Source organism: Zalophus californianus, chromosome 17, assembly GCF_009762305.2.
Source record: "Zalophus californianus isolate mZalCal1 chromosome 17, mZalCal1.pri.v2, whole genome shotgun sequence".
Lineage (NCBI taxonomy): Eukaryota > Metazoa > Chordata > Mammalia > Carnivora > Otariidae > Zalophus > Zalophus californianus.
In genome coordinates, this window is record NC_045611.1 from 18,038,441 (window position 1) to 18,062,062 (window position 23,622).

At 48.7% G+C, this 23,622-nt stretch overlaps 3 protein-coding genes across 6 annotated transcripts in view; 2 read left to right on the top strand and 1 right to left on the bottom strand.

Moving 5' to 3' along the window:
• The window catches only part of DUS2 (dihydrouridine synthase 2), a 51,259-nt gene extending 43,055 nt beyond the window's left edge, over positions 1–8,204 (bottom strand). For 3 of the 4 annotated variants that reach the window (XR_003524281.1, XM_027619844.2, XM_027619843.2), the window contains exons 1-2: positions 8,072–8,204; positions 5,615–5,688 (exon numbers count right to left, since the gene is read on the bottom strand). The gene's annotated coding sequence lies outside the window, so the exon portion shown is untranslated. The remainder of the gene's footprint in view (positions 1–5,614; positions 5,689–8,071) is intronic. The other variant, XM_027619845.2, reaches the window with a different exon arrangement.
• DDX28 (DEAD-box helicase 28) lies at positions 8,200–10,067 on the top strand. The gene has a single exon (XM_027619842.2). The coding sequence runs from the start codon at positions 8,220–8,222 to the stop codon at positions 9,840–9,842; it is 1,623 nt and encodes a 540-aa protein (XP_027475643.1). The 5' UTR covers positions 8,200–8,219; the 3' UTR covers positions 9,843–10,067.
• Positions 10,068–13,002: 2,935 nt separating this feature from the next.
• Positions 13,003–14,509, top strand: DPEP2NB (DPEP2 neighbor). Its single transcript, XM_027617378.2, has 2 exons — positions 13,003–13,069; positions 14,205–14,509. The coding sequence occupies exons 1-2, from the start codon at positions 13,003–13,005 to the stop codon at positions 14,507–14,509; spliced, it is 372 nt and encodes a 123-aa protein (XP_027473179.1).
• Positions 14,510–23,622: the final 9,113 nt, after the last annotated feature.

Genomic DNA, 23,622 nt, shown 5'->3' on the forward strand with positions numbered 1-23,622 from the left:
CTAAAAAGTCACAAAGCTAGCTAGCCAATGCTATGCTCTGCTCAATTACTAACGCTGTCTCCATTTTCTTTTTACTATTCGGCCCATTCTGGCTGGTCCCCACCTCCACCGCTCCACTAAAACTGCTCAAAGTCACCAATTACCTCGAAGTTGTAGAATCAACCAGACACTCACCTGTCCACAATCTTGTTTCACTAACAGTATGGTGACATGGTTGAGCCTCCCGTCTTCCTTGACACCCCTGATCCCACACTTTCCTGGTTTTTCTCCCACCTCTCTGCCCCGCTCTTCAGTGTCTTTCCTGGTTTCACCTCCTCTACTCACATGTTGAGTTTCCTCCTTAGTCTTGGGCCCTCTTCCCTTCTAATTCCACACATTGTCCCTTGCAAATTTATTCACTCCCATGGCTTAAAATATTGGTAATATGCTGGTGATCTCCAAAGGCATTTTACACTAACTGCTTAATACACGGCCCCACCCGGGTAGCTTAAGGATATCTTATACTAAACATGCACAAAACAAGATCTTGATCTGCCCTCCTAAGCTGCCTCCTATGTCTTCACTAATTCATTCAACAGACATATACTGAGCCCGTATGATATGCCAAGCACTGGATGGCACCATGAGGAGGAGAGGGTACAGTAGAAGAGAGGATTATAGACAGGGAACTTACAAATACTTGTGAAACCGTAACCGTGTACAGTGCTATGAAGGACATGAGATTTTGGGAATCTGTGCCAGCAGGAAAGGGATGAAGAGAAGGGCTTCCCTTAAGAAATAATTTCTTCTTCTTCTTTTTTTATTTTACTTACTTATTTTAGAAAGAGAGAGAGAACGCAAGAGCGCAAGCAGGGAGAAGAGCAGAGTGGGAGGGAGATGGGGAAAAGAACCTCAAGCTGACTCTGCATTGAGCTCAGAGCCTGACGCAGCGCTCTATCTCACAACCTTGAGATCATGACCTGAGCCAAAATCAAGAGTCGGATGCCTAACAGACTGAGCCACCCAGGCACCCCAAGAAATAATTTCTGATTTAAGATTTCAAGGGAGAGAAGGTGTTAAGCAGGCCAATACATGGAGAGAAAATGTTTCCCATTTCAGCAACTAGCATCTCCACTCACCCAATTACTCATCCTTAATCCATATTCCCCATATTCAATCTATCACTAACTCCTGTTGAAACAACCTTCAAAATATAACTCTAATCCATCTGCTTCGCTCCATCTCCAGTGCCACCACTGTGCACAAAGCCAGCCTCCTAACGGTCTCCCCAAATCTAATCTTACCCCCTGCTATACTGAGTGGCATTTGAAAAAGGCAACTCTGATACCATTCCCTTGTTTATATCCTTTAATGGCTTCCCACTGAGTTTAGGATAACTTCCAAACCCTTCTGATGACCCGGCAAGCCCTGCATGACCTGTCTCTGCCCACGTCACCAGCTCAAAGCCTCTCTCCCCCCTCTCCTTGCCCTGGCCACCCTGGCCTTCTTTGAAAGTCTCCCACACCAAGCTCTGGGGTATGCACTTGCAGTCCTCTCTGTCTCGAACACTCTCCCCGACTCAATCTCACACACACACACACACACACACACACACACACACACACACACACACACACGGGGTATGCACTTGCAGTCCTCTCTGTCTCGAACACTCTCCCCGACTCAATCTCACACACACACACACACACACACACACACACACACACACACACACACACACACACGGGGTATGCACTTGCAGTCCTCTCTGTCTCGAACACTCTCCCCGACTCAATCTCACACACACACACACACACACACACACACACACACACACACACACGGGGTATGCACTTGCAGTCCTCTCTGTCTCGAACACTCTCCCCGACTCAATCTCACACACACACACACACACACACACACACACACACACACACACACACACGGGGTATGCACTTGCAGTCCTCTCTGTCTCGAACACTCTCCCCGACTCAATCTCACACACACACACACACACACACACACACACACACACACACACACACACACACACACACACATATGAACCTCCTCTTGACCTTGAATGTCCCCTTTCTGGAGACATTTCCTTACCAGACCACCTAACTCCAGGTCCCAGGTCACACACTTTGTGCTTCCCTATAGCTCAGTTACGATCCCCCTGTATCCACTCTGATTTGTGTGGTCTCTTGTTTAACCCCCAGCTCCTGTTCTAGACCACCAGGACAAGTCCACCAAGACAGGAACATGGCTACCTAGTTCACCGCCAGGTTTCTAGCCCTCAGCCCAGTATTTGGCCCTTAGCAGCCGCTTTGGAAGGAAGGTGTGACTGAATACTCACTCTGTGGTGGCTGGGAACACCCTCCTGGAGGGTGGCTGGTCTGGGAACTCCCTCTGGCCCACGTCAGCAGTGCCTGACAGGGCCTGCCTCCAAGAAGGCTCCTCTCAAAGAAGCTAGGCAGTCCCCACCCTTTCCCGGTTACCTTCACAATCATTCACCGGCCGGAGATCACACCCAGATCACCATTTTAGTCACACAAACTGAGACGATTTCTCTACCATTCTTTTAAGGGCTGGTTTTCTGACAGTTTTGATTACCTTCTCAGACAGTAACCTTAACTTCAGTTGCATAGATCCAAAATCCCATCAATTATAACGCTTTCAGATTGAAGATAACACCATTCAGGGAAAGTAATGAATGGAAAAAACTTTACCAGCCCCTTCCATGTAAATTTTCCTAGGGACTATAACCTTGCTTAAAAAGCAATTTCTTTAAAATAGAAATTTAGAGGCAGCTGGGTGGCTCAGTCATGAAGTATCTGCCTTCAGCTCAGGTCATGATCCCAGGGTCCTGGGATTGAGTCCCATATCGGGCTCCCTGCTCGGCGGGAGGCCTGCTTCTCCCTCTCCCACTCCCCCTGCTTGTGTTCCCTCTCTCACTGTGTCTCTCTCTGTCAAATAAATAAATAAAATATTAAATATTAAATATTTAAGAGATTAAATATTCAGAGAATTATTCTATTTCCCACTCAAAACACGGGTAGATAAGAAAAAACTAAAGTGATCTATTATATTTATAAGAGAATGAGGTGATACAGAATCTCTCTGTTAAGATTCTGAACTCTGGAATCAGAGAGACCTGCACTGGAATCCCAACTCTGCCCGGGCAGATGAATTAACCTAGTGGAGGCCCAGCTTCTCCCTCTGGCATATGAGGCTCCCACAGAATCCATGTCAGGTGGGATGCTGTGAAGAGTCAATTCTATGATGCACAATAGCTCACGGCACACAGTAAGGGTTTAATAAATGTTAACTGCTCTCACTATCAGGCTTTTACACTTTCAACACATTCTAAGTCTATTGTTTTATCAACAAACATCTACTAGTTCTTTTGGGATGAAGGCACTGTGTGAAGCGCTGAAGGTAAAGAAATGGGAAGAACGAAGCTCTCGACCCCAAGGAGCGTCTCGGCTCTGCCAGTGCCATCTGTCAAGTGACTGATGACAAGGGCCTGCAAACCAGTCTCTCTGCTTCCAGACTCATTATGTTCCATCTCTGTTCCTTCCAGCAGCCAGAGGGGTCTTTCAAAACACAAATCAGGATACGATATTCCCATTCTCCAAAGCCTTCCCTTCTGCCCTTAGAATTAAGTCCCAGCTCCTTCACATTGCAAACAAGGTCTGCTCCCTGCCTTCCTCAGAAGCCCTATCTTTCATCACTTGCCCCCTGCCCTCTTAACTCCGCCATGCTAAGCTTCAGCTCTTCTGAACTATTTCTAGCTCCCCAAACTGGCCTGCTCTCTCTCAATTTGTAGTCCCTGAACAAGTTGCCCCTGCCTAGAACCCAGATTCCTATTCCTCCACCTGGCTGACTTCCAGTAGCCTTTCAGAACCTCCATACAGATGTCACTTCCTCCAGAAAGTCTTCCCTGACACTTATCTCCCAAACACAGAGTAAGGGCACCTCCTCTTAGCTCATTCCTGTGCTGGATGGAATATACTCTTGTAATTACAAGAGCAACTATCAATCTGCCTTCCGCATCACAAGGGGAAGGCAAGCACCGCATCTTGCTCATCACTAGGTCCCTGTCACAGAGCACACAATCTGGCATGAGGTAGGTGTTTAGGGTTTGTTGTGAAAAGAAGTTAACAGGTCAAGTGGCAACGAGAACCACAATAGGGCTCATGCTACAGCCACAGAAGAGTTCTATCACAGACAAATGTGCTCTATCACGGAGCATTTCAAGCGCTCTGCCATATGTCCAGTTTGGTTACAGAGCAAATGACTACTCCCCTCCTTTGCTTACCCAGTAAAGGACTATGAGCCCTTTATGCAACTTGCATAAAAGCCACCACTTGAGTGAACAAGATTCAGGTAAGAAAGCAGCAGGATATAAAGTTGGGGGCAGACTCCGGAGACTGATTAGGAGATAAGCTGTAGGCCAACCATTGATGGCTTTTGAGTCAAGGAGTGACAAAGCCATGGCTGTGCTTTAGTAAGATCATTCGGACAACAGATGATGGGCTAGAGAGTGAAAGACAGGAAGGAGGTAAGGAGTTGGGTTAGAAAGAGGGTGAGGAGCACCTGGGTGGTTCAGTCGTTGGGCATCTGCCTTCAGCTCGGGTCATGATCCCAGGGTCCTGGGATCGAGCCCTGCATCGGGCTCCCTGCTCCGCGGGAGGCCTGCTTCTCCCTCCCCGCACTCCCCTGCTTGTGTTCCCTCTCTCGCTGTCTCTCTCTCTGTCAAATAAATAAATAAAATCTTTAAAAAAAAAAAAAAGAAAGAGGGTGAAATGACCTAGGCATACAGTGAAACAGGCTGAAAAGAGAATGGCCAGCACTTGTACAACAGTCCTGATGCAGGCAGGAAATTGAAGGAACAGGGAGGGAATACTAACAGGCACTTTTTATCTTTGCAATGCGTTGCAATTCTCAAAGTGCTTCATATATAACTGTGATTCTCAAATGGGACAGCACATTAAAATCATCTGGAAAGATATTAAAAAAATACCAATGTCCCGGCCTTACACCCAAAACCAATTAAATCAGAATGTAACCTCCATTAGGGCAGGGATTCTACCTGTTTTGCTTGCTGTCTGTTTGAACAGTATCCAGCACATGCATGGTGCTCAGGAAACATTTACTGAATGAATAAATGAATGAATGAATGTATCACTATCACCTGAGATCCAAGGGACAATTCTGTTTAAAACTTATGGAGTAACCAGGCAATGTGAGTTACCATGGTAGCCCTGGGAAAAAAATACTACTAAGTTAGGCCCCTGCTCTCAGGAGCTTACATTCTTTCCACAATAAGTAAAACTTTCTTATTTCCGTTATTGTACATTATTCTATAATGTACAACATGTATCTCAATAACAACTAGAAGTTACTCAATGTGAGCAAAAGGAAAAGAGAGGAGCTTTATTCAGTGGCTAATGAACTGACAAAAAGAAATTAAGGGCCATGGCCAGAGACTGGCTCAGACAGATTCCAATCCTTATGAGATTTTGAATTAATCATATTGTCAGGACTTGAGCGTGGTGAGAAAACAGCCCTATACTAACCAGCTTCCCTGCTCCAAATATTTGGGCAGAACCCAAATGCAAGTACATACCTATGTATTACTCTTTTCTGATAATTTCTTCAGTGTATCTGTTCTGGCTTGGTGCGAAGTAAGACTGTTTTCATCTGAAAAAAACAGTGGCACATGTAAATGGATAAAACCTGTTGAGTCAGATGTCCAAGAAGCTACATAGATAAGGAACAAGGAGCCCTGAGTTCTTGAAAGAATCATACAAGTAGTATAAAATCAAGTATCTTAGAGTGTCCTTTATATCAACTCCCCTCTATCATATTGCCAACCAGCAGCCATCTGGCCTGGATATGAACTTTTCATTGATGGAAAACTCCTCACCCTCAGGACAGATCTGGGCAATTCTAGTTGTTACAGCAGTTCTTTATATATCAAATTCAGAATCTGCCTTCTGGAATAGTACACCCCACAGCACACCTCATCTCTTTTCCATCTGGCACATTCCCCAGATCTGTAAGGACAGTTTTATTCTCCCTAAACTTCTCTTCTCCAGCATCACTGCCTTGAATCACTTTTTCTTGTGTTTATGACTTTCAGGACCCCCAACATTCCTAATCCCAAGGGCAAAGCAAACAATGGCATCGGTGTACTTGCTACAGATTCTGAGGATGAGGCAGAGCCAGTGCAAAAACTTGTCAAATGTGCCTCCCTAAAGTGAAAGCACAAGTAATCTCAGCCTCTCTTCAGTCCTCATCCTCTATGCAGGATTTCTCAACAACACACTATTCACATATTGGGCCAGATAATCCTTTTTTGTGGAGGGCTTCCCTGTGCATTGTACAGTGTTGAGCAACATCCCTGGCTTCCGCCCACTAGATGCCAGTAGCACCTCCCCAGATGTGACACTAAAAATGTCTCCAAACTCAGGATGTCTGGATGGCTCAGTCGGCTATGTGTCTGCCTTCAGCTCAGGTCCTGATCCCAGGGTCCTGGGATCGAGTCCCACATTGGGCTCCCTGCTCAGCGGGAAGCCTGCTTCTCCCTCTGCCTGCTCTGCATGCCCTCCCCCCTGCTTGTGCTCTCTCTAACAAGTAAATAAATAATTAATTAATAAATCAATAAAATCTTTTTAAAAATTTAAAATTAAAAATAAAAATGTCTCCAAACTGTCAAATGTCCCGGGGTGGGGCAGGGGCAAAATCACCCTCACTTGAGAGCCACCACTCTATCTAATGACTCTGTTCACCTGTCACTCCTCAAATCTCTCTCCTCTGCTGGTTTAATGAGTAACTTTCCAGAAAGTCTACTTATGTATCAAAATGGCATTTGAAACTTTAAAGGTATTTATCATTTTGGAAACAACATGCATTGGTGAGGATGTGGAGAAAAAAGAACCCTCCTGCACTACTGGTGGAAATTAAAATGGGTGCAGCCGCTGTGGAAAACAGTATGGAAGTTTCTCAAAAAAACTAAAAATAGAATTGCCGTATGACCCAGCAATTCCAGTACTGGGTATTTATGAAAAGAATACAAAAACATGAATTCAAAAAATATATGCACCCCCTATGTTTATTGCAGCATTATTTACAATAGCTAAATTCTGGAAGCAACCCAAGTGTCCCTTGATAGATGAATGGTTAAAGATGTGGTGTATACACGCACGCACGCACGCACGCACGCGCGCACACACACACACACACACAGAATGGAATATTAGCTATTAAAAAAAGAATGAAATCTTGCCATTTGCAACAACACTGATGGTATTAGAGGGTATAATGCTAAGTGAAATAAGTCAATCAAAGAAAGATAAGGGGTTTTTTTGCAACCTGAACATCTGAATTCAAGTAAAATATTCTGACCAGGGCTATGTGAGGCAAGCCACATATGTGATCACTCAGTAGATTAGAAGGACCCTCCTCACCACTATTTAAACAATTTAGGTATCTGGGAAGCCAGTGAAGGTGAATGATTGCAAGAATGGTAGCCTCAGGATGAAAAGTTGGGAGGGAAGGCAAGAGAATAGAGAGTGAACCTCAGCTGAAAAAGGGGGGGGGGTAAGTACAGAGAGAAAGGTCTGCTTGAAATAAAGCCTGAAGATCTGACCTCCCACTTCACCGAGAGGCCACCAGCTTGCCCTCGGAGTTCTCAGCTCTTGGCTGAGGGAAGTGGGGGTGCCTAGATCTAAGACACCTGGCTCTTGTCTTCTCCCCCAGGCCTTACCATACATTCATACTCTCAATAAACACTTACTAACCAGACCTTGCACGGGGACCACATCTGGGAAAACACCACCGCACCCTCGGAATTTACAGGAGGAGACCAGCACTGGACAAGCCATCAAAGAAGCGGTGGGAGCGACAAAGGAGAATGGCAAGGATCAGACACCCAATCTCCAGAAGCCCTCCGCCCCCTGTCCATAGGGCCAGGCCCCCAGCGCCGCGTATCGCCGGACCCTGGAGCCTGCCTCCAACAAGCCCGTTTCCCCAAGGTTGGTCCGGGTCCGGATGTCGCCAAACCCTATTCGGACCTACAGACCTCGCAGCAGTTGAACTTTACAGACTCTCCCTCCTTCCTCAGGGTTCGCCAAGTCCACAAGCCTTACTGAGCCGCGCCAGACACCGTCCGCGAGGCTCTGCGCGCCCGTGACGTCATTGCCGTGCGCCTTTCGCACACCAAGGGGACGATGGCACTGGCGCGACCGTTGCGGCCGCTGTGGCTCGCGGTTCGGTTGCTTTTGGCGCCTCGACGGGACCTAGCGGTCCGCGGCCCCGACGAGCCCCTGCCAGTGGTTCGCATCCCGCGGGCTCTACAGCGGCGGCAGGAACAGCGGCAGAGCGGGCGACCGAGTTCCCCTCGGCTGGTACTGGCGCGACCGGGCCCGCTGCTAATTTCAGCGCGGCGGCCGGAGTTGAACCAGCCGGCGCGCCTCACGCTGGGCCGTTGGGAGCGCGCGCCACTAGCTTCGCGTGGTTGGAAGAATCGACGCTCCCGCAGAGACTACTTCTCTATCGAGCGTGCGCAACAGGAGGCACCATCGCTGCGGAACCCCCCATGTGAGGGCTGCTTCGCGGCTCTGGGTCTGGAACCCCGCGTGCTGCATGCACTACGGGAGGCTGCTCCTGAAGTCGTTCGGCCTACAACCGTGCAGTCGAGCACCATCCCCCCCCTACTTCGCGGCCGCCACATCCTTTGCGCGGCGGAAACCGGCAGTGGCAAGACTCTTGGATACCTGCTACCTCTGCTTCAACGGCTCTTGGGCCGGCCAAGCCTGGACTCGCACAGTATACCTGCCCCTCGAGGCCTGGTCCTTGTGCCTTCGCGAGAATTAGCCGAACAGGTGCGGGCCGTGGCCCAGCCCTTGGGCATCTCCTTGGGCCTCCAGGTGCGGGAGCTAGGGGGAGGCCATGGCATGAGTAGGATTCGGCTGCAACTGTCCAAACAACCTCCAGTAGATGTACTAGTGGCCACTCCAGGAGCTCTGTGGAAGGCCCTGAAAGGTCAACTAATCAGCCTGAACCAGCTCTCCTACTTGGTGTTGGATGAAGCGGACACACTATTGGATGAAAGCTTCCTAGAACTAGTGGACTACATCTTGGAGAAGAGCCATATAGCAGAAAGCCCCGCTGACTTAAAAGACCCCTTCAATCCCAAAACTCAATTAGTGTTGGTGGGGGCCACATTTCCTGAAGGTGTAGGCCAACTGCTAAGTAAACTTGCCAGCCCAGACTCTCTGACCACCATCACCAGCTCCAAACTCCACCGCATCATGCCTCATGTTAGACAGACATTTATGAGGCTGAAGGGAGCAGAGAAGGTGACTGAGTTGGTGCAGATCCTCAAGCAGCATGACAGATCACAAAGGACTGGCCTCTCGGGAACTGTTCTGGTGTTCTGTAATAGCTCCAGCACTGTGAACTGGCTGGGATATATTCTGGATGACCACAAAATCCAACACCTAAGGCTGCAGGGACAAATGCCAGCCTCAATGAGGGCAGGCATCTTCCAGTGCTTCCAGGAGGGCTCCCGAGACATACTCCTCTGCACAGACATAGCCTCTCGGGGCCTGGACAGCACCCATGTAGAGCTAGTTGTCAATTATGATTTTCCCCTCACCCTGCAAGACTACATCCACAGAGCAGGTAGGGTGGGCCGTGTAGGAAGTGAGGTGCCTGGCACTGTCATCAGCTTTGTGACCCATCCCTGGGATGTAAGCCTGGTTCAGAAGATTGAGCTGGCAGCTCGCCGGAGGAGAAGTCTTCCAGGACTAGGGTCCTCAGTAAGAGAGCCTTTGCCCCAGCAAATCTGATGGTAGCCAGCTTAAATGTGATGCCATTAACAGGAATCTTTCCCTTTGCCCTGGGTGGGTGAGCACACTTGTCCATAGGATGCACTGGGCTGCCCAGTCACCTCCCTGAAGGCCTGGTTAGCTGCTCTCTGGCTTCCAAAGGTAGATTTGGCCAGCACTGGAGAATGAGCATGGTTCTTTGTAGTCTTTCACATGACTCCTGAAAAATAAAGTAGATTTTTTGGCTTTGTATTATGTCATAATTTCTAACAATAAATGATGTTTTTATGGGTCTAACAATAGTTAACACTGGGGTAGAATTCATTGGATTATGAGAAGATTCACACTCCAAACAACACATCTGGGACCGAGGCTCTTTCCACTGCTGTTTTATTTTTATTTTTATTATTGTTTAAGGATTTTATTCATTCATTTGAGAGAGAGTGAGCACGAGTGGAGAGGGAGAAGCAGACTCCCCACTGAGGAGGGAGCCTGATGTGGGGCGCGATCCCAGGACCCTGAGATCATGACCCGAGCCGAAGGCAGACGCCCAACCAAGCCACCCAGCCAACCCATTCCATTGCTGCTTTAATTAGTAAACATTTAGATTTTATTTCTTGCCCCCAAAACATCCATTAAGCACCCCAGAGAAGGGAAAGGGGATATGAGTAGCAGAGATTCTCTTCACCAACAGTGCCTGTGGCAAGCTTGGGCATTCTTGGTGAAATCTCTCTGGGAAGTACTGGCAGAAGTAATGCTTGGTGTGCATTTCCAGGCTCTGCCTTCTTTCTCATCTCTTGTGGCAGGGGAAGAGAAAAGAGGATTAAACTTTTTACAAAACTGGCAAAATAGGCATGTAGCATCCTCTATTTCCTAGGTTCCATTTTCTGCAGCATTATATAAGCCTAAAGTAATGCACAGTTGAGAGTCAAATACTCCACAAAACAACTTAAAAATACTTACACACTGAAAAGGATAAGGTTGCATAGAAAAGAAATGGGCCCAGGGCAATCTTTGCCGGAGAGAATATTGCACTAAATGTACAATCATATCTCTCTTTTTCATATGAGGAAGGTTGAGGCTCAGAGGGATAAAAGAACTTGCTCAAGGGCGCCTGGGTGGCTCAGTTGGTTAAGCGACTGCCTTCAGCTCAGGTCAGGATCCTGGAGTCCCAGGATCGAGTCCCACATCGGGCTCCCTGCTTGGCAGGGAGTCTGCTTCTCCCTCTGCCCTAACCCCCTCTCATGTTCTCTCTGTCTCTCTCTCAAATAAATAAATTTAAAAAAAAACTTGCTCAAAATCATACACATAAGTATGACAGAATCTGGTCTGTCTGCACCAAGGATTGAGTTATTTACCAACTTTCAATATTGCCCAATTTGACTCTCAAAAGCAACCAGGTTTGGACAATAATGGGGTCATTCTATCCATGGATCACTATGGCAGAACTGTTAAAAATACATATTCCAGGGACACCTGGCCGGCTCAGTCAGTAGAGCATGTGACTCAATCTCTGGGTTGTAAATTCAAGCCCCATGAGGGGTAAAGAAATTACCTAAAACTAAAATCATAAAAAAAAAAATTACAGATTCCTGAACTCACAACCATTTGTCTATGCTATTCTGCCTTCCCCAGAGACACAGCCAGGTCCTGATAAGGTATCTAACCCTACCAGGTCAGAGTGATATTCCCAAACTCTCTGGAGCCTTGGAGAATCTAAGTAGTCTTCTGCTGGCCCACCTGCCAGAAAGAACCTCCTCCAGAGCTCTCCCCTTCACATTTTTCCTCCTAGCACTCCCCAAGGGCAGTCTGCTCGAATCAAGCCTGACTTTGTGTGTCCTAACATGCACCACACTAATTCAAGCAACTCAGGAATAGAAAGAACATGATGTGATTCTCAACCAGGGTTGCCCAACCTCTAAAATAGTAGTCCTGTCATTTTCTACCTCCAGGGCACATCCCCTTTGCAACTGCCCCAGGAAACAAGCATCCCATCTTCGCATATTGAAGGTCAGCAACAGGGGGCTCCCTCCTAAGGAAGGTTATCTCTCATTGCTAGGAAGTTCTTGGCTGCACTATATCCAAGGCTGCCCCAAATATGGTTCCTTCCTGTGGGCCTGATCAGGCTAAGGGCAGAGTTGTCTATTTCCTCCTCCTCCAAGTAGGACCCAATCAGCTTTAGTAACATCTCTTCACAGTTTGACCATGTTTTTCACCGGCACTTTTGCTGAGCCCCCACTTCGTCCTTTCATGGTGGTAGGATTGTTATTACAGTATTTGCCTTTTGGGGGAGAGATGAAAGTAATGATTAAGTTGTCATTTTATATTATGTCATTTTGTCATGAATTTGTTTTGAATTTTATACTAAAATGGGCCCACCATTCCCACTTTGTGAAGCCATTCAGGACCCTCATTTTGCCTTGGAGCACCTTTAACATGTCTTCCAGTGTTACTTTGAAATGTGATGAGCTTGTCCTCACATTCCTATCAGGTATAAATCCAGAGCCCAACATGAAGCTCTACCATTGAGCAGAACACCTCTTCACTGCTTATGCAACCTTGCATAGGTTTTTTGAGTCCCCCACTTGTAAATACATGAGGGTTCTGTGAATTTATACTTGGGGCAGGACAAGTTCAAGAAGAGCATGTCTTTGCTTTTATTCTTCCCAGCTGGAATGTCTTCCCTCTCCTCTCCACGGGTCCAAATCTAACTTATCCTTCAGACCCACTGCCAAGGAGCCTTCTACACAGATCTCTGCCTCTCCAGCTATTGAATACTTAGGGACAGTGCCATACAACATAGCTGTCTCTTGGGTTAATCTTGCGTCTCAAGCCAATAGCAGAATGTGGGTTTCTCTTGCCCTCTTTTGGTCCCTGGGGCTGTGACAGCCCAGAGGTATGCTCCACAGGGAGTGGCTACTTCACTAGGGCTGGCTGGGGAGGGAAGTGTGAGGGCCCAGGCAGCGTGCTTCTCTGCCTCCACCCTGCTCTCCTCCACAAAACCCTGAGAGCCTGCCCCTCAAGTCACAGATTCCTTATGTGACCTCACTGGGTAGTGATGACCTCACAGGCCTTCCTCACAGTTTCCACGGCAGGGTAACTACTCAAACGTGGTGCTGTCGGGGAAACTTTCCTACCAGTTCTCTACCAGATACCAATCTGTTTGGTTGCCTGAGAGAGAATGTCTGACCGGATCTTCTATATTCATTCTAACTTGTCCTCTGTGCCCTGGGAGGGCAGCACAGCAGGTAGGCCTAGGCCAGGCATCTGTCCAAGAGTCACTGGTGTACATACAACTCCACCTGGCAGCCACATGTTCCTTTGGGGCTTCCCCACCACACCTCAGAACGTAACCAGCTGTAAGTAGAACAAGTGGCCTGGGGCGCCCTCAGGGACTTACGGTGTCCCTGCTCCCTGCCGAGGACAAGTGAAAGGTCATCCCTGGGCAACTATTCAGAAAGCTTCTAATCTTTATAAATACAGCCTTCCCTTTTGGGCTACAAGCTCCTTTTCCATTCTGACCCTTTCCTGACTGGCCCCTTAGGAAAAGTCAAGCGCATTTTTGTTGGCAAGTGATAAGCGGAGCAGTTTGAGGAAGGAGTGTTGAGGGCTACTCATGAACCTCCCCTTCAAACCCAGGCACCTTCACTGTGCTGTCGGGTAGACACACACAAGGGTCCCCCCAGAAACACCGCAGACTGGGCTGCTGAATACTGGGGAAAGGTGGTTTCATATCGATGGGAAGAACAGAAGAGCCAAGGAGAGTGATGAGTGATACAAGATTAAAGGGCTGACGAAATGGCGTCCTAGGAGGTTGGGTTGACGTGAGCATAGACTTGCTACTCAGAATCTGGCTCTGAAGCTCCTGCTCACTCTGCCTCCGTATTTGGCCTTTTCCTAATCTAGGTAAAAGTATCAGAGGGCTAGAGGTCAGTGTGGTTGAAAGAGGCAGTGTGAATGGGGCCCAAGAGGAGTTGCCAAGGTGGGAGGGGTTCTTAGCCCATTTATATTATTTTTTCAACACCCGAAAGGTATTTCCATTAAAGCCTCAGAAGTGACAGACCTTAAGAAATGCTTTTTCTGCTGTGGAAGGGAGACATGGAAGGGATCCTGGTTGCAACTGTTTCCAGGTTCTACGGTTTCCTCTGAGAATGAGGGACAGATTTCCAGGCCTCCTGCTGCTGCCCTAAGCTCCATAGAATCGCTTTTGCAGCCATATTCCTTCTCTAGGGGACTCATAGAGGTGATGGGCCAAGGCTGTGTTTTGGATACCAAGCAGATTAAAGGGCTTCAGCCGGAAACAGGGAGAGATGTGAGATTGGAGGTCCTGGCAGGTCGCTGTATACAGCAGAAATGACTGATGAGATCTGATTTTCTTTCCAGCAGCAGTACCTCCCACTTCTCCTCCTACACCTGGTCACTACCATGTCCTCTACCAAGGGTGTGGAGAAACCCAGGTGGGCTGGCATGGGGAGACATACTGCCTGGTTGGTGGCTACCGGACCTATGGGGATGCTCCTGTGGCCACCCCAGCAAAGGCGGAAGCAGAGAAACCCATTCCCAGCCGGGCTCCCAAGAGACGTCGAGCTCTCGCAGAGTCGGATAAAGACCTAGGTTGCTCCAGCCCCAAAATTCGGCGATTGCAGCATGGTCGCAGGAGGCTGACCCCACAGAAGCTTGCTGGCTGAGCCACTCTACAGAGAGGGCAAACGTTTAACCGCCTAAGACAGCTAATGCCTCTTCCTGCAGTGACCCCCTTTGCCCACCACTGGAGGTTAGAACCTGAGCCGTTCTGTCTGAGCCTTTGTCGGCCAGGAGCCTCCTTCCATACTAACTGGCCATGGGCAAGGAGCCTTAGAAACCGAGACTTGAAACGAGAGGCTGCTCCGACCATCCCAGGGTGGAAACTGGCCTGGAAGAAAACCTGATGTTTCTCTGCTTGATACTCTAGAGTCCCTTCTTGGAAAGAAGAAAGAAAAGTCTGCACTCTTTGAGCCAAGGAGGATCCAGGAGCAGAGAGAGGGTTCAGAGTAGTCTCAGCAGGGGCCCATCTATCAGATAGACTCCTGCCCTGAGTCACTGCCAGCAGCCATCAACACAAATCAAGAAGAGCTGGGCTTTTTGAAACTGAAAAAAGCAATTTGTGTCTACCCAGGGAGCCTCTTGTCTGGAGTGCCAGGAGGCAGAATAAAGAGACCCAGGAAGATCCGCTCCCCCGTGCAGGAAGAAAATGGAGAGAGTTGGGTGGCACCACCACTGAGGCTCATGTGTTCCTTCATTCCCATCCCTTTCTGGCCCCAGTGGGATTTCTTACTGTTCAATAAAATGATTTTGTCTAACATATTTGACTTGAAATCCAGCTTGTCCAAGGCGAGGCCCCAAACCTCCTTGTTCCCTGAAAGTACATTCCCACATGGGGATCCTGGTGCTCTGAGACCTGCCTCCAAAGAAGACCCCTGAGTGCAGCTTCTAACTGTGTGGCTCTCACAATGGACACCTGTACAAATCGGGGCAGGACCCGGGCAGGTTCTTTAAGAAATGCAGAGCCTGATGAGAACTTCCCTCTGTGTGTGCACATATGCGTGCATACGTGTGTGTGTGTGTGTGTGTGTGTGTGTGTGTGTGTGTGTGTAAGAAGATGAGAGGCAGGACTGAGAAGACGTTCTGTCGATCCACCCATCTCTATCCATTTACTCCACAAATTCCTTTTAAGGATTTTATTTACTTGACAGAGAGAGACACAGCGAGAGAGGGAACACAAGCAGGGGGAGTGGGAGAGGGAGAAGCAGGCTTCCCACGGAGCAGGGATCCCGATGCGGGACTCGATCCCAGGACCCTGGGGTCATGACCTGAGCCGAAGGCAGACGCTTAACAACTGAGCCCCCCCAGGTGCCCCTACTCCATAAATATTTATTGAGCACCTGCTAGTTGCTTGGGGTATATTAGTGAATAAGATGATTGAAGCCCCTCTCCTCATAGCACCCAGAAACTAAAGGAAGAGATAAGTAAAAGATATAATTTCAACTAGTTATAAGAGCAATAAAGTAAGATGGGATAAAAGGATAGAGGGATGAGGGGTGCTAGGTTCCACAAGGTAGTCAGGGGAGGCCTCTCTGAGGAGGCAACATCTCAGTGAAAATGTGAGGGAATCCCGTGAAGAGTTGGAGGGACACAATTCCTGGAGGAGGAAATGGCAGGAGCAAAGACCCTGAGGCAGGAATGAGGCTGGCCTGTTGTAGGAACAACAGAAAGGCTTGTGGCCAGAGAGAAAAGAGAAAGAAGAATGAAAGATGTGGTTGGAGAAGCAGGCATGGGCCAGACCACAGCAGGCCTCCTCAGCCATGGTGAGGAATGTGGATCTTAAGTGTGATGGGGAAGTCATGGGAAGAAGTTGAGCAGGGTAGTGAAATGATCAGACATAGATGCTAAAAAGATCATTCCGACTACTGTGTGCCCTGGCAGTGGGGTGCTGGCTGTTACCCATGGAATGTCTCTCTCAGCAGTTAAGGGGACAGTTGGTCCTAGGGAGTGGGGGTGGGGGAATATCAGCAGAGAAGAAAGCGCACAGGGTGTGCGGGGGCCTGTGTGCCAGATCCACGTGCCTTAGCTTCCCAGATCCAAAGTGGGCGCTGTCAGCAACTTGTAGCCCTCAGGCCCAGGTGAAACCACTCACTCTGTGGACGGTACGCTCATCCCCAAGGGCCACACCAGCAAGAGTGTTTCGCCAGGAAGGGTCCTGATAACTTAAGAAGTTTCCCTAACCTGGGTTAGAGGAAGGAGGCACAGGCTCTGGGGAGTTCCCACTGTGAGTCTCATCTCAGTTAACCCACAAAACACAGCTAACGCCTCTTCCTGCAGCGACTCCCACTACCCACTGCTGGAGATTAGAACCTCATGTTGCTCTCTGAAACTTGGTGTGACTCAGGAAGATTTGCGACCCTGGAGGAGTCAAGTAGGTTGGCAATTCCTAAACATGAGGCAAACAGACTCATGGGGCAGACTCTTAGGAAAACTAGAGATCCCCAGTGCCTACACCAGTCCTGCTGAATACATTCTTCGGGAGGAATCTGGAAACCTGCAGTTTTAAATTTTTCCCATTATCATGATTTTATAGGAAATACAAGTGACAGAGGAACCTGTTAAATGACACCATGGGATGCAACCAGCAAGTTCTAAGACAATTCCAAAACTCTAAAGGACAAAGGACATGATTTTTTCAACAAACAAATTGCAAGGAAGGAAGAAGGAAGAGGAACCCATGCATTAAGAGCTCTAACAACCAAATGCAATGTGGGTGGCCTTATCTACATTATAATCAAAACAATTATTTAAAAATTAGTCCCGGGGCGCCCAGGTGGCTCAGATAGTTGAGCATCTGCCTTCGGCTCGGGTCATGATCCCAGGATCCTCGAATCGAGCCCCAGTCCGGGCTCCTGGCTCAGTGGGGAGCCTGCTTCTCCCTCTCCCTCTCCCCCTGCTCAGGCTCTCTCTCTCTCTCTCTCTGTATCTCTGTGTCTCAAATGAATAAATAAAATCTTAAAAAAATAATAAAATAAAAAAATAAAAATTAGGCAATCAGGGAAATTTGAACATGATAGATGATTTATGATATTAAGAAAATATCGTGACTCTCTTAGGTGTCATAATGGTTTGGTAGTTGTCTTTTTTTTTTTCATCCGCAAACATTTATTGAGTATTTGTTATGAAGTGGCATTCACGGTTCTAACAACAGGGAACATAAAGATATAAAAAAGCTTAAATTAATGAGCATATTCAACTACAGTGAAGGATTAGTCATCCGATGAGCTAAATGTCATTTAACTTGGAACACAGCCTTGAAAAAATAAAAAAAAAGAGCATGTGATGAGAGCTCTACTCTGGGTGGATATGGCCAAGAACATGGGGGTTCCCTCTCTTCCCAGCAGCTAATCTAGGGATATGGCTTCACGTGACAGGGACCAGCTGCCAGTGCCTCTCATTCCTCCACCCCCAGGCCCCCACCACTGCTGAAACACAGAGCTGGGCGGGGGCTGCTAAGACAGTTACATCTCTCCTCCCCCACTCAGTTCCCATTTGTAGGGCAGGGCTCTGCCTCAAAAGCAACAAGTTGAGAATAGTGGGGCCCCAACTGCCCCAATTCTAGCTCACTCCTAGAATATAGAGATTGCACACTGAGAGAAGCAAGCTAGAAGACCAGGGGCCACCCAGTGCCTGCTTGTAGAGAAGGACTGACCCTTTGGGAGAAGCAGGCTACTGCCTCTGCCCAAAGCTCTGCCGCAGTGGCACGGATGTTCTGCTCAGGAGGAGAGGCAGGCCCTAATGACAGAGAGCTCCACCACACCGTCTGAAGAGTCTGACTTTATCCATGCCTAAGGACTCTGTCAAAAACAATGGAGATTCTGATGGCAAGCAATTAATTACACAGGGGCTAGTAGCTTCACAGTATCAGTAGAACAAAGTGAACCAGCCATAAATTCAATAGACAGCACCTGAGAGACATCCAAGAAGAGTCCCCCTGAGATCACACATATCCCTGAGGGGCCAGAAGGTCAAGAACACATCCTAGGCTGAACCCCCTCAGGAGTAACCATAGTGGGATATAGAGTAGATGTAAAAAAAAATTCCCCAAGTTATACCACAGGTCCATCAGCAAAATGTGGAAGCCTTACTGACTAAAAGGGGCTAAAGCACAACCTTTTGCCAACACTGGCTGAGCAAGTAAGCCACTCTAACCTCGGAGGAAGTCAGGAAGTCAGATGTAATAAAAGTACAATCATCCCTCATGGTCTTTTCCAGTGCTGCACCCGTTCAGGAGATACTGGAGGAAAGACCTCTGAATGGTAGTTGTCTTTTAAAAAGAGCCGTTATCTTTTAGAGATGCAAACTTAAATATGGATGGAATAAATGTTTGATTTGCCTTAAAGTATTCTGTAGAAGGTATAAATGAGTAAGGTATAAATGAAACAAGATGGGCCATCCATAATTGTTGAAGCTGAACGACTGGCACATAGGAGTTCAATATACTCTTCTACTGTTTTATGTTTGAAATTACCCTGATAGGTTAAAAGAAATTTTTTTTTTAAAGCTTCTCAGGTGCAGCCTGATGTTCATCAGCCAGATATGGAATCAGTGAGGACTCAGGGTGAAGGGGGGTCGGCTTCATAGCATAAATTAGCAGGTGGGAGCCACGGCAGCCAGGCAGAGGAGGGCAGCCTTCCTGCATGAACACAGGAAGCACGAGGGCTCTGAGGCAGGGTATGCTGTGTACAGCATGTTGTTGCCGGTCTGACAGGCCTCAGAGATAAGCAGGCTAGGTTGAGCAAAAGGACAGCAAGTCTGAACTTGAGGCTAACTGAAAAAAATCACATATGCCACATCATAGATGTTTGTTTGGTCAGAGCCAGTTCCCAGCACCTGATGTGCACACAGCCCACTCTTCCAGATGCTTCTGTCAGCAGATGTGGTAGATAACTGCTGGAAACTTGTCCAGCCCCTTCACGGCATACCCCGGAACGGGGCCAGCTCCACGGGGTGATCAGTGGGGAACGCCTAGACAAACAGAGGATGTAAGGGACTTGAAGCCTCTCCTGGTGAGAGAAGCAGCAGCTGAAAGTCAAGAAGTCCATGGAACCCTAATCTGACTTGGCCCCAAGGGCATGTCCAGCTGCTGGCCTCCCTACCCTTTCCTCCCCTTCAGCCAAGCTCAAGGAGGGTTCCGTCCTCGGGCCAGGAGGCTATTCTCTCTGCCACTGCTGGTTTCCCCAAATGGCTGCCTTATGCCCCATGAAGCCACACCAAAGACAGGGCCAGACCAGTCCAACTTTGGTGAGCCTGGCAGTGGTGAGCAGGAGGTGAGTGGCATGTGCAGAAGCAGACAGGATAGACCTTACCAAATGGCTGGTAGTCATTCTCCAAAGTTCTCTCCCCACATGGGCCTGGAGCACCCATAGAGAGTGAGCCCAAAGAGATAAAAACTCTTGAGTAGCTCTGGCCTGGGGTCCCAGAGAGCCCTGGACATCAGGAAGCTAAGTACATTCCTCTACCACAAAGTCAGTCCCATTGTCCTCACAAGTTGCCCCCAAATTTATGAATTCCCTCTGCCCAGCATTCAGGGAGGCCTCCAGACAGAGGGGTACAGAGATCAAGAAAGGGCATCTGTTAGCTGGGGCAACTGCTTCGTACCCGCAGTGGTCCGAGATGGAGAACAGAATCGGAAAGCTCAAAGCTGAAAAAATCTAAGAGTAAGGGAATTTTGGTTTCAGATCCCAGCTCCACCTGCCAGTTTCACCAAGATGAAGCTCAATTTTCTCACCTAGAAAATGAAGCTGGTAAAAACCTACCTCGTGGGCTATCGTTAAGATCAAATGGGCTACGACGCATGACACTGGTAGCACAGCTCTGGACACACAGTAGCTTTGGCTGCTCTGGCACATTGTCCCTGTCGTCACATGCCCTTGCTCCATGAGGGAAGGAAAGGCAGCAGTCTGCTGAGCTCCAAGTCGACTCGCTCCTCAAGGAATGTTGGTTGAGCCTTTGCTATGCGCAGGTGTGGTGCTAGGGGCCAGAATATGGTGGTCGTGGCCTCACTGAGTTCACTTGCCAGCTTCGACAGGGCGGGTGACCGCAGGCTGCTGGGAGGAGGGTACGGACGAAGGTGAGGAGGAGGAGGCAAAGGTTCCAGCAAACCTGAACCTGAGCAATCGGAGAGGCTCATCCGCTTTCCTGTTTTTAAAGAGAGCAAGTTACCGAAGAAGGTTTGGATTTTTCAGGTTCTCCATGATATGCCCCCCTCTCGAGGCGACTGAATATCACAGTTCAGAAGGTGCCATCTGAATCCCAGGGACTCCCTGTAGGATCTTCCTCAGTCGAACTCCTGTAGCCCCTGCCCCTCCAGCCTCCCCCCAGCTGATGGCAAGACCTCAAGAACATGGGACGGCATGCAAACCAACCTCAGGACGGGAGTCCCAAGCCCTGTGGGCTTCACCCCTAAATCACCCAAATATCTGGTCCCAGAAAATAGCCTCGTCAGACACTTAAAGCCTCCCAGACACCACGGTGCCTTTGCTCTGGGGACCCTGTGTACTGGATCCTCCATACTGCCTGAAATCAGGCCGAGTCTGGCTGCAAGAGACCCAAGATGGACAGGAAGGCGGGCAAGGACGTGGAAGACAAAGGTGGGGATTAGGGAGAAGTCCGGGTGGAATCGGGAGACAGAGAGGCACTCGTGCTTACCTAGCAAGGTGGACAGTGGCTGCCTTTTTTTTTTTTAAGATTTATTTATTTGAAAGAGAGAGAATGAGAGAGAGAGAGCGCACATGAGAGTGGGGAGGGTCAGAGGGAGAAGCAGACTCCCTGCCGAGCAGGGAGCCCGATGCGGGACTCGATCCCGGGACTCCAGGACCATGACCTGAGCTGAAGGCAGTTGCTTAACCAACTGAGCCACCCAGGCGCCCCGGTGGCTGCCTTTTGAAGGAAAATGTGCTACCTGTTGGCCACTTCCGGAAGGGTAGCCTCAGCTTTGTGATTAGAGGATGTGTGTCCATGGTGGCCAGGCTGTCTTCTGGCCAGAGAGACTGTTGCGACTTGGGAATGAGACTCTGTCATCACGGCAGCAGAACCAGCACAACACCCAGAAAGCAGCAGGGGCAGCATGAGTCTCCAGGTGCAAGAAGGAAGACGAACATCACCTGGGCAATGCTGGATACTGAGGAAGCCCCTGCCTCTGCCCCACTCCTGCGCTCCGAGCATGTGCAGTGACCTGTCACTCAGTCTGACAGCCTTCTTGCCTGCATATTCTTGTAATACACTGGAGATCAGTGGGGTTGGGTCAGCTCTGCCACGAAAGTAAGCTTGGACCCAGGAGAAGCCTGTTTCTACCACTGCGTCCTCTGCAGGTCTTGATTTAGGTAAACACTACACAGGTGAGGAATTAGAAGAGAAGGTGCTTACTCGCATACCCCTTTGCCTACACTGGCCCTGCCTGAGCAGCCCCACTAGTGGGAGGCTAAGGGAACAGCACGTACAAGGCTCTGTGGTAGCAGGCCGCAAAGCAAGAAGGCAACAGGGTTTATGCCATTTGCTGAGACTAGAGAGGCCAGCCAAATAAAGGAATCTGGTACATGAGTATGGTAATGGCTTTTTCCTAAAAGCAAAAATCCTCTCCAGATTTCTTTTGGTTAGTAAAAACAGGCAGCAATGTAGGTCTTTTGTAAAAGTAAGGTGGCATGATGCAAACTTTCCAAAACCTGGGGTACTCATTGCTTTACACCATTCTGACTTACAAAAGGCTTCATGGGAAAGTTCTGACTTCAGCTAGTGGGGAAACCTGTACCCTAAAAGCAATGGGAAGGAACAGAAGAACTTTAGGCAAGAAGATGATAGATTCTTCTCAAAGAGAGATAGGTCTGGCAGCTCATTTGGGGAATGGACTGGAAGTGGGGGGACCAGGAGGAGGTGAGAGGTGAAAGGGACCGGTACTGAGGAAGAGGTAGTGGGAATGGAGAAGACACCCCTGGGAGATGTTTGGGGGTTCAACCAGAATGATCTGGAGATGCTGTTAAAGGGGAGAAGGGGGCAGAGGGGAGTAAGTGTCAGAGATGACATTCAGGTCAGCTCTGGAGCCAGACCCTGGGCTTCCCCCCTGTTTCCTCTTGTGTCCACTGCCAGCAAGCGCCTGGATAATTTCTCATAGCCCCTTCTCCCAAATTGTCCAGGTCTGTCCACAGATACTGGAGTCTTCTGAAGGACAAGGCTTTGCAGAAGGAAGGGAGGGAGGGAGGTTGGGAGGGAGGAGGGAAGGAAGGAAGGAAGGAAGGAAGGAAGGAAGGAAGGAAGGAAGGAAGGAAGGAAGAAAGGAAGGAAGGAAGGAAGGAAGAGGGAGGGGGAGGGGAGGAAAGAAGGAATGGGACAAGGAGGCTTCACTAATGCGTGTTTATTTCCCCCTGCACAGGACAGGGCAGAGAGATGGCCTCGGACGAGGTAAAAAGGAGAACAGGCCACTCACTCAGTTGGCTAAAACCCGCTTGCTACTTGAGTATGAGTGTTCACATGTCCCTGTGTGTATAAGGGTCTGGGTATGTCTGTGTTTCTGTGATTGGCTTTGTATGGTCACCTCAAGGCCATGACTAGCGATGCTAGTTAGTTTAAGGACTGAAGTTGAACGTTACTGAAAATTATTCTGCCTGGCTGATCTTCTACAGAGATGGTGCCCACTTTCTCTGGTTCACCACAGCCTGTCTGTGCTGGGCTAGAGTTTCCTCCAAGTCTTGGGGTGTAAGACATCTGGCCCCTGGAGAAAAGCTAACAAACCTCGAAAAACTAAATTCTCCCTTCTTATTTCTTGTCAGCAGCTGCTATTTATCCTGGATTTCCTCCCTACCTCTTCGATTGTTTATACTCCCCACTTCCTGGGGGGCTATTAAGAGTGGAATAGAGAAGTTGTTTATTCCCCAAACCAACATTTTTGTCTTGGAGACCAGCCAATCCAAGAGTTTTTTTTTTTTTTTAAGATTTTATTTATTTATTTGAGAGAGAGAGAATGAGAGATAGAGAGCACAAGAGGGGGGAGGGTCAGAGGGAGAAGCAGACTCACTGCTGAGCAGGGAGCCCGATGTGGGACTCGATCCCGGGACTCCAGGGTCACAACCTGAGCCAAAGGCAGTCGCTTAACCAACTGAGCCACCCAGGCGCCCCATCAATCCAAGAGTTTCTCCTCCCCTTTCCCCACTTGCTGGCTTCATGAGTGGGTGTGGGGCTGCTGGCCAGCAGTAGGGGGAGAAAGGAGGGAGCCAGGTCTGAGTTT